Source organism: Rhinolophus sinicus, chromosome 14, assembly GCF_057876585.1.
Source record: "Rhinolophus sinicus isolate RSI-liver-muscle chromosome 14, RSI-T2T, whole genome shotgun sequence".
NCBI classification, from domain to species: domain Eukaryota; kingdom Metazoa; phylum Chordata; class Mammalia; order Chiroptera; family Rhinolophidae; genus Rhinolophus; species Rhinolophus sinicus.
This window is the reverse complement of record NC_142514.1, coordinates 178032054-178043387: the sequence shown is the minus strand read 5'-3', so window position 1 is coordinate 178043387 and position 11334 is coordinate 178032054. Positions and strand designations below refer to the sequence as shown.

General features: G+C 39.1%; 1 protein-coding gene and 1 pseudogene across 1 annotated transcript; both read left to right on the top strand.

Moving 5' to 3' along the window:
• The first annotated feature begins 526 nt into the window (after positions 1-526).
• On the top strand, positions 527-1446 carry LOC109439633 (olfactory receptor 5B2-like; annotated as a pseudogene).
• Positions 1447-10041: 8595 nt separating this feature from the next.
• On the top strand, positions 10042-10995 carry LOC109439632 (olfactory receptor 5B12-like). The gene has a single exon (XM_019719924.3). The coding sequence runs from the start codon at positions 10042-10044 to the stop codon at positions 10993-10995; it is 954 nt and encodes a 317-aa protein (XP_019575483.3).
• Positions 10996-11334: the final 339 nt, after the last annotated feature.

Genomic DNA, 11334 nt, shown 5'->3' with positions numbered 1-11334 from the left:
TAGATGCAGAAAAAACATTTGACAAGTTACAACATCCATTTATGATTAAAACACTTAATAAAATGGGTATAGACATAAAGTACCTCCAGAGGGTAAGGGGGGTGGGAGATGAGGGTAAGGGGGATCAAATATATGGTGATGGAAGGAGAACTGACTCTGGGTGGTGAACACACAATGGGATTTATAGATGATGTAATACAGAATTGTACACCTGAAATCTGTGTAATGTTACTAACAATTGTCACCCCAATAAATTTAATAAAATAAAATTAAAAAAAAAAATTTAAAGGTTGAAAGTGATCCCTGAAAAATTTTCAGCTTCAACACTGTGTAACTCTATAGGTAATTTGTGTCTTAAATCTTATTGCCTAGTTCATACTTTAGATCTGGAAATCTTGTATAAAATATTACTATAATAAAAAATACATATAATAAGAAATGAATTTCACTTCAATCTCTTACGCATTTATCACTCTGTTCCCTTATTTCTCATTGCTACAGGGCCTCCTGTGATTCCCAAACATTCATGGAGAACAACACAGAAGAGATTGAGTTCACCCTGCTAGAACTATCCAATACCCCGGGACTGCAGGTCCCCCTCTTTATCCTATTCACTCTCATTTTTCTCACCAGTGTGGTTGGAAACCTGAAAGTGATCCTGTTGATTCTCTTGGACTCTTGTCTCCACACTTTCATGTACTTTTTCCTTAGTTACCTGTTTGTGGTGGACTATGGTTACTCTACAGCTCTCACTCCCAAGGTCATGGCTGGATCTCTTATAATAGACAAGGTCATCTCCTACAATGCATGTGCTGCTCAGATAGATATTCTTTTTTGTGGCCTTTGACACTATGGAAAATTTACTCTTGGCATCAGTGGGCTATGATTGCTACACAGCAGTGTGTAAACCCCTACGTTACACCACCAACATGACGACAAGTGTGTGTGCACATCTGACCATAGGCTTCTACGTCTGTGGTTTCCTAAATGCCTCTATCAACATTAGGGACACATTCAGTCTCTCTTTCTGTGAGTCCCATCTGGTCCATCACTTTCTGTGGTTTTCTAGCAGTCATGTCTCATTCTTGCTCTGACAGACATATTAGCTGGTTATCTTGACTCCTCCCTGTTCATATTTGTCACCATCTTGAAGATGTACTCAGCTGAGGGATAGCAGAAGGCTCTACCCACCTGTGCTTCTCACCTCACTATAATCTCCATCTTCTATGGGACAGCCATCTTTACATACTCCCATCCCAGCTCCAGTCATTCCATGGACACAGACAAAATGCATCTGCATTCTATACTATGCTCACCCCCATGCTAAATCCAGTGTTTTATAGACTGAAGAGCAAAGAGGTCAAGAGGGCATCAAAGAAGGTTGTTGAGAATGCAAAATCATCTCTAGGCTTCACCTTTAAAGCTGTAGTATCCACAATGACCTAATTTCATTCCTGTCAGATCTTCTCCATGCAATAACTCACACTTGACAGCCTACACCTCATTTAAATTACTGAGGTGATACCCTTTCCTCTTTAAAAGTCTGTCACCTAGGAAAAAGAAAATATTATGTTCAGATATATAATATCTGAATGAGGATGACCAAGGGGATCTTAAGAATTTTTAGATGCTTGTCATAAACCTTAATTATGTTTTATTCGTTTATGTGTTCAGTTTCTCTACAACATGCCAATGCAAGCATAGATGTAAAACAGGGCTCACACAAACCCATGAATAGAAGCACATGCAAAGATCCCATGTGTGCCCATACACAAGAGTGGACGTTTGTTAAAGGAGTTGGATGAAGTATGGCTAGTTTTTAATTAAAAAGTTAAATAACTCTGGTATTAAAATGTAAATGTATGTCTAACTTTTTAATTTCTCTTGTTTAAAAAAACTATTCCAGGAGTCCAAAATGAAGAAAACCATGACCTGGATAGTTTAACTAAGGTATTCTTTCCATTGGTATATTTTTTAGAGATATGTGAGTATAGCATCTTAAAGGGGTTAATATTTCTGTCTTTAGTAAGTCATTTGGTAGAGAAAGTATGGTCATGTGATGATTTTCAAAACTAAGAAAACCAGAGTACCAAAAAGAGCATAGATTGATAATAAAGGTATTTCTCATTTTTTGTGTATATAGACTACCAACCTTTAAACTGTGTTTTAAAAAAAGCATCAAATAACAATAATGGTATTCTTTTTTCCTCTGGAAATACTATGAAAGCTGTCTAATTTCACTCATTCATGGATACTTCAATTTTAGGTAAGCTCTACCATGTCTTACCTCTCTCCTACTCATTCACTCCAGTTTATTCATACTGAGTTCTTTGCTTTTCCTAAACAACTCCAAGCATGCTCCTGCCTCAGGGTCTTTGTACTTGTTGTTACTGATGCTCAGAAAGCTCCCTCACTTCCATCAGGTGTTTGCTTAAATGTTACCATATCATAGTCACCCCACCCCCTGATGGACAGTGTTCTCTCCTTGCTCTCCTTGCTTTATTCTTCATAGCCCTGATCAGTACTCTATTATTATTATTACTATTATTATCAATTTATTTGTATATTCACTTGTTCATCTATCTCTCTACCTAGAACGTACACTAAACTAGAAGAATGACTTTGCTTCTTTACTAACATCTTCCTCCCAATACAAAAATTATGGCCTAGTTCAAACGAATTTCTCAGTAAACATTTGTTAAATTAATAAATCAATTAATTGATTAAGTCGTGAGTCCAGCAGTCAAAATACTTGAACCACTGATAATTTAGCTCACTACCTATTGTAGAATACTTTAGAAAAGAATTTTGGAGCATTTCATGAAACACAATTAGTGAAAGGATGAAAAATATTACACCATGGAAATAGTAACGAAAAGAGGGCTTGGATAACTATATTAATATCAAACAAACTAGACTTTAAATTAAAAAAAAACACCTTTACAGAGACACAAAAGGATTTTATATGTTGATAAAAGGATGGCAAAACCAATCAATAAGGAAAGAACAATCTTTTCAAGAATGGTATTGGGACAATTATATATCCATATCCAAAGACATTGTCTCACACTATATACAAAATTTAACTCAAAATGTATCAAAGACCTCAATGTAAGGGGTGAAACTATAAAACATATAGAAGAAAATATAAGTATAAATCCTTGTGTCCTTGGATTATTCAGGAATTTCTTACAAATGACACTAAAAGCACAAGCAACTAAAGAAAGAATAAATAAATTTTATTTTATCAAAATTTAAAAGTATTTGCATCAAAGACATTATCAAGAATGTGAAAAGACCACCCACTGAATGAAAAGAAATCACCATTATTCATATATCTGATAAGGAACTAGTATTCAGAATATATAGGAAACATTACAACTCAATATTAAAAAGATAAACAACCCAATTTAAAAATGGAAAAGGTATTTGAAGAGACATTTCTCCAAATAATCACTAACTTCCAATAAGCACAGAACAATATACATAGCATATTTAGTCACTAGAGAAATGCAAATAAAAATCATAATAAGGTACCACTTTACAACTGATAGAATGGCTGTAAAAAAGAAATCAGAAACAACAAATTTTGGAGAGGTTGTAGACAAATAGCCTTAATAGCTTGCTGGTGGAAATTAAATATGGTGCAACTGCTTTGGAAAACTGGTACTTCTCAAAAAGTTAAACATAGAGTTACCATATGACCCAGCAATTTCACTTCTAGGCATATACTGAAGAGAATTGAAAACATATGTTCAGAGAGATCCAAGATGGCAGAGTAGATAAACACCATACCTGTGTCCTTCCATGAACACATTAAAATTACAACTAAATTATATAACAATCAACTCAGAGAACCATCTAAACTCTAGCCAAACAGAAGTCCTATAACTAAAAAGGAGCCACATCAAAACTGGTAGGAGGGCCAGAGACACACAACAGGCCCGAAACCTCCTTGTGGAAGTTAAGAATCAGGAGAGATATCTCAGCCGCGAAGGAACAAGGGACCCCAGGCCCCCACATCAGGGTCCCCAGCGCAGAACACTAATACTGGGAAAAGGAGCTCCCACAACATCTGGCTGTGACAAACTGTGGATTTTGACCATGCAGATGGGACAGAGGCAGCGGGAAACCCAGGCGTCTTCTTAAAGGGCCCACACACAGACTCACTTGCTCACAGGCACTTACCTTGAGCTCTAGCGGAGGGAAGGTGACTCAGGGGGGCCTCGGAGATATATGGAGGACAGACTGAGGTGTGTGGCTGCAGGGGAAGGACTGGAGGACAGTTGGCATTTTCCTGGTGAGAGGTCCTCTAACTCGAGCAACCAGCAGGTGGTCGCCATTTTTCCTATTTTGAGCCCGCCCCCACAGGCCAGATCTGAATTTGATTGGCCTGGTGAGCTCTGCTGCTCCACCCTGCTGACTCATCTGGGACCCTACTCCATGCAACTCATACACCACCAGAGGCACTTTCTGTGTAAGCAGACAGTCCCTCCCACATTGCACTTTCTTGGAAAACTATAGGAGTCCATGGGCCCCAGGTGACAACTGGCCTCGGTGTGCTCTGAGAATTGCTGAGTGGCTCCAGGCTCAGCACTGGCACCAAACCAGAGTCTACATTAACCTGGTGACCACAACGCCTCCCACTCTAGTGACTCCCTGAGACCTTGCCTCACCCAACTTGTGTATCACAGGAGGCTTTATCAGTGGTTGAACCTTAAGGGAGCCTGCAGGTGGCAGCAGGCCTCCGGATGTCTGGCTTTTTGCAGAGTTACCCCAGGCCTGGTACTAGTGGCAGCTGTCCTCGAATTGCTATTTTGCCTCTCCCAGGGGCCTCCGGGTTTAGCACAGGTAATGACCAACCACAGATCACTTTGTAGCTCCTACTAAGGTAGCCCCTGGCCAGTCATAGGCTGTGGCTGACATGCCTGCACCGGAGCCCCTCCCAAGTGGACCCAGAACCAATATACTTGGAGGTTGGCTTCAGAACACAGCAGAGAACTACTCAATTAGTCCTGGCACACATGAAGGGTAGTCTCAAGAGACACCAGAGCCCACTGGGCCAAATCCCACTCAGTGGGGTAAGCTTCAACCACAGCAACCCATAAGCTGTAGATGTGGCCAAAACCCACAGCCAGTCAGTCTTACAGTCAGTCCCACCCACTGACGTGCCAATAGCAATCGAGGCTCAACTATAACTGGAGGGGACACACAACCCACACACAGGACACTCCTGGACAAACATTTCAATTGTCCACCCAAAAATTCATACACAAATGACATAATAGTAAAAAGAGTAAAAAATGAAAACAATCTAAATCAATCCAAAACAAATCCAATGTCTATCTATTGATGAATGGATAAATGATATGTGGTATATCCTTATAATGCAATTTTTCAGCAATAAAAAGAAATGAAGTATTGATACATACTAAAAATTGGATGAACCTTGAAAACATTATTCTAAGTGAAATAAGCCAATCACAAGTGACCACACATTGTGTGATTCTATTTGTATGAAATTACATACTGGGTAAATTTATAGAGACAGAAAGTATTATAGATTAGTCATTTCCTACGGCTAGGGTAGGGGTGAAAGGAAATGGGAGTGACCAGTAATCAGTACAGAGTTTCTTTTTCAGGAGATGAAAAAGCTTTTAAATTGATTGTGCTAACAGTCACACAACTCTGAATATACTAAAATCATTGACTTATAAACTTCAAATGAGCGAATTTTACAGTCTTTTTGTTTGTTTTTGCTGGTGGAATTTGTTTTTTTTAATTAAAGTTTATTGGGGTGACAATTGTTAGTAAAGTTACTCAACAAGATGCAAGAAAACACAGAAAGGCAGTTTAACGAAGTCAGAAACACAATAAAAGAACAACATGAACATTTTACCAAAGAGAATGAAATTTTAAAAAAGAACCAAATAGAATTTCTGGAGATTAAGGACTCAGTAAAAGAAATGAAGACTGAAATAGCCAGCTTAGGTAGTAGAGTTGACCAAATGGAGGAAAGAATCAGTGACATAGAAGATAGAAATCTGGAAATGACACTGATGGAAGAAGAGACTTGAGACTTAAAAGAAATGAATTTTATAGTTTGTTAATTCAAACAATAAAGCAATAAACTTTAATGGAAAAAAAGAATAATTGATAAGAGGACAAGTACTCAATGATCTGTTTTAAAAAAAGACATACTGACAATGAAACACATGTAGCTTATCGTATTTGTTTCTGTATTAGACAGGACAGACTACATCATGCTGCTGTGGCAAAGCCCCAAAGCCCAATGATTTGACATAACAAAGGTTTATCTTATTTCTGCTACTACACGGGCATCACAGGTTGTCCCAAAAAGCAGAGGTCTCTCTGCATGTCTGCATTCAAGCACCCAGGCCAATAGTGGCTTTGCCATCTGCAGCTACACCCACTGGAACATGCAGCCTCTTCAGTTACCATGGCAGAGGTAGAAGCATTAGACAGTTGACCACTGGATTTTCTGTCCTTCAACCCAGAAATGACACACATCACTTCCTCTCCAGCCCCTTATACACAACTAGTTCATGGCTCTACCTAGCTGCAAGAGGGCAAGGACACGTGTAGAGTAGATGTAGTGTCTGAGAACTTCTATTTTTGTTCCACAGGATATATCAATTGTTACTGATGATAAAATAGTAATACTTAGATTTATTGACCTCTTGATATGTGCTAGACATCATACTCAGCTTTGTGTGTATGTCATCCGATTTAATCTTTAGGACTCTCTTATGAGGGATATGCAGTGTTATTATGCCCCTTTTTATAAGTGACATGCTGAAGTTTGGAGAGATTAAATAATTTGGCCAAGCTCACCCTGTAACAGATGACAGAATTAAAATTTGAAGGCAGGACAGTTGACTTCACAGCTCAAACTTGTAATAGCTAAGCTTGATTCCATTGATAAAAGAGAGATAATTCTTCCTGGATGTTTGGGGTCAGAGATGACTATGCAGAGGAAAGAATGGATCCATCTCCTTAGTTCTAAAAATAAGGAAAAATATCTCCCCAAAGATCCCCAGACCAGCTCTGTAGTAGTAAGACAAATGGGTATTTTGTTAGAAGAGAATTCCTGGAGAGATTTCTAGGCTTTTAAGAAAGAACTAGATATGAGAAAGCCTACATGAGGACCTAACACCCCCTAAACCAGAGATTTGGGTGAGTTTTAATTTTTGTTGCCTAACTTTTCGGTGGCTCTGCAGATTTGCTCATTGGAGTTTCTTCCCTCTAAGCTTTCATTCCCCCATGTCTTCATCAGCACTCTCAGCTAAAATACAAACATTATCCTCTGATATCTCCCATTAGGTTCAGGGTCAATCTGGGATCAGGAGCCTCCTGAGATACCCACTCACATGACACTAAATGTTTCCCCCGAGATTTGCTGTGCGAGAAGGTTGTTGTCTCTGCCTTGATATTTGCAAGAGCACAAACCTGTCTCCACTCCACAGGTGGGGAAGGGGTTTCTCCAGCATGATGTTGTTCTGAATGCAGAAGTCTGGTCTATAAATTAGGCATGACGGTTTTCCATACTCTCTCCTTTGTACCCTCATTTGCCTGTTCTTAGGACAAAAGTAAGTATCAAGAAAACATATCAACATATCCTCATAGCCACTTAGAATGGGAAGGGGCTTTAGAAGTTTCGACAGTTTTTATTTTGCAAATGAGGAAAATAAAGGCCAATGATGTTAAACGGCTAGACCATAGACACCCTGTCAGACAGTTGTCTCCTCACTCCGAGCCCACTGCTCTTTCCACTCTACTACTGTGTTTCCCTGAAAATAAGACCAGGTCTTATATTAATTTTGCTCCAAAAGATGGATTAGGGTTTATTTTCAGGGGATGTCATCCTGAAAAATCATACTAGGGCTTATTTTCCAGTTAGGTGTTATTTTCAGGGAAACACGGTATGCTGCTTTACAGCATCCAGATTTCCACGTTCATTACAATCAGATGTGTTGTATAAACGGCTGGGGTGATGGTTAGACTCCAGAGGAAGATTGCACTTTCTGATTTTCTATTTAGAACATGCTATATAGTTGGAGCAGTGCAACTATTATAGCTCCCTTTCTGAATTTCAGAGGTTATAGAACTGGCAACATCTATTTGGGGATCTCAGTTGAAAAACATTTCCTTCAGGAATGTCAGAGTTTGGACATTTAATATTGCTGGCTGAATATCTCACCGTAACCAAGAAGAGATGAGATAGACTATGAAAAGTAAGGGCTTGGATTGCCTGATTTTAAAATGTTAGTATCTTTTATGCTTTTCAAAAAACTTTCATATTCATTGTCACCTTCACATCAGAGTAGAATAGCAGCCTATGATGGAGATAGAGGATGTTTTTCATCTTGTGAATTAAGAACATCTGACCAAGTGGCAGACCTACACCCAGCTGATTATCGATAGAAGAACTAGGATTAGAATTAGCCTTGTGTTTTTAATATAATCCTATCCACACTCCTACGCCTCTGAATCTCTGGATCAAAAGGAGCTGTTTTGTGTCCTTTGTACCTACAAATAGTACTCGTATAGATAAGAATTTAGTCAATACATTAGTCGTTCTTGGTTTATCATTGGGATACAAAATTATCTTATTTTTTCAAAAGTAAATATAATCAGATTCACATGTTTATGCATTTGGCTCAAATCTGGCAACTCCAGCAAGCACAGAGGTATAAGAATGGATACACCAGTCTGAGGAGGAAGTAACTTCAGGGTCAGTAGGGTGTCCTGGAATATTTTGGGTACTTTTATGATCAATTTGTAACACTTTATATGTACTTTTATTATAGCACTTATCAGTTTTGGGGAGTTAGTTTGTAGATCCGGCTCTCTCTACCCCTTTAAAAAGTCAGGAATTATGTTTTTCATTTTGTACCACCAGTTCCTGGTACAGTTGGTGTACGTACAAAACCAGCTAGGAGGAGAACGCGAAGAAGAGGAAACTAACACTGAATACACTCCACATGCCAGGCATTCTGTTAGTAGGGTTCCATATGTCCTTTAATTTCATCTCTGTAAAACAGATACATTGGGTATTACATGGACTGGGTATTTCGTAGACAATGAAACTGAGATTCTCAGGCTGTAAGTAATGTTCACATCCCATCTAAATTGATAATGAGTGAATGACACGTCTGTACAATGGGGATAAAAAGTAAATTCTTGTATTATATTATACCTTAGGCTCTTCTTCTAAGCAGTTGTATTATAGCTAGAATCTGACACATTTTTTCCTGTTTCTTTTAGGATTCAATCCTATCTGTCTTATTTCTACCAATTACTTTTTCACATCACACCCTAATCGAAATTGTGATTGTGCCATGTATTTTACTAATTAGTAATACCTGTCTGCTTATAATTGCCTGTTTACAACGTTGTGTTTACCACTTCATACTTTTATCCATGATGTGTTCTCCTGCCTGATATAATAGTAGCAGCAGTAGTAGTAGCCCTCATGAATTAGAAAGAGTAGTGTGGGTGTCCCTAAAGCTTGGCTCCAAATCACTGTATATCTTCAGCTATTATTAACAAGCTGTGAGGCATCCTTTAGAGATGAGAAATCTATGTGACAGGGCTTGTTAACATCACATGCCAATGACTGACCAAATGTTTCCTGTATTTTACTTTCTGTTGTTAAGCTTTCTATGTATATCTTAGACAAGGGTGCTTGCAAGATATGACAATGGGTCCTCTGTGGTTTAATGTAATAAAGTATACCATGCAGCAAGCAAGCTGAAATGTGTCCTGGAGTCATAATGTGGTAGCCAGTTAGCAGGGAAATTCCAGTGTCCTACCATACTACTTCGAGATGGATGGCCTCATTCAACCCACTCAAAACCACCAGTTAGTCCAACTTCTTGCACACGGACTCCTGATCTTTACAGAAAGCTGATAAATGTAAGAGACTCTCTTGACACTTCAGTGCCCATGATAATCATCAAATAGCATTACCTTATGTTTGCTCATTTTGTCATAGGTGTGTCTCATGATGATTCCCAAATGACTTTAATGGAGAATATATCAGAGGTAACTGAATTCATTCTTGTGGGGTTAACAGATGCCCTAGAGATGCAGCTCCCACTCTTCATAATCTTCTCAGTCATCTACCTCATCACTCTGCTTGGGAACCTTGGGATAATCGTGTTGATTCTGTTGGACTCTCAACTCCACACTCCCATGTACTTTTTTCTCAGTAACCTCTCCCTGGTGGACTGTGTTTATGCCTCAGCTGTCACTCCGAAGGTAATCATGGGGTTTCTCACAGGAGATAAGGTCATCTCCTACAATGCATGTGCTGCCCAGATGTTCTTCTTTGCAGCTTTTGCCACTATTGAAAGTTTCCTCCTCGCTTCAATGGCTTTTGACCGCCATGTAGCAGTGTGTAAACCCCTGCATTATACCTCCACTATGACAAGTACTGTGTGTGCCTTACTGGTCACTGGCCCCTACATCTGTGGACTCTTGGAATCTTCCATCCATGTTGCCTTCACTTTCCACCTCTTCTTCTGTCATTCCAATGTCATTAATCACTTTTTCTGTGACATTCCCCCACTGCTGGTTCTCTCTTGCTCTGATATCAACACAAATGAGATTGTGCTCTTCACATTGGCAGCATTGAATGTCCTTTTCACTCTCTTGGTTATCTTGACCTCTTACCTGTTCATTTTTATTGCTATCCTGAAGATGCACTCAGTTGAGGGACAGAAGAAGGCTTTCTCCACCTGTGCCTCCCACCTAACCACTGTTTCCATTTTCTATGGGACAATCATCTTCATGTACTTACAGCCCAGCTCCAGCCATTCCATGGACACAGACAAAATGGCCTCCGTGTTCTACACCATGATCATCCCCATGCTGAACCCTGTGGTCTACAGCCTGAGGAACAAGGAGGTCAAGAGGGCCTTCAAGAAGGTCATTGGAAAAGCAAAGCCTTCATTGGGTTTTGCCTACTAATTACAAACAGCATGAAAACCCCATGAAACTTCTATTGGGCATCTAGTGCCTATAAATAATGTTTGAATTTTTATTATTATTTTTATTAAAGTTTATCTGGGTGACAATTGTTAGTAAAGTTACATAGGTTTCGAGTGTACAATTTTGTAATACATCATCTATATATAACATTGTGTATTCACCACCTAGAGTCAGTTCTCCTTCCACCGCCAATATTTGATCCTGTTTACCCTCACCTACCACCCCCACCCCTACCTTCTGGTAACCACTAAACTATTGTTGTGTCTGAGTTTTTGTTTCTTTGTTTGTTTGTCTTGTTCCTTTGTTGCTTTCAGTTTT

Bases quoted from the DNA above. Each gene is read 5' to 3' on its own strand.
- LOC109439632 (XM_019719924.3), top strand. From the start codon at position 10,042: ATGACTTTAATGGAGAATATATCAGAGGTAACTGAATTCATTCTTGTG.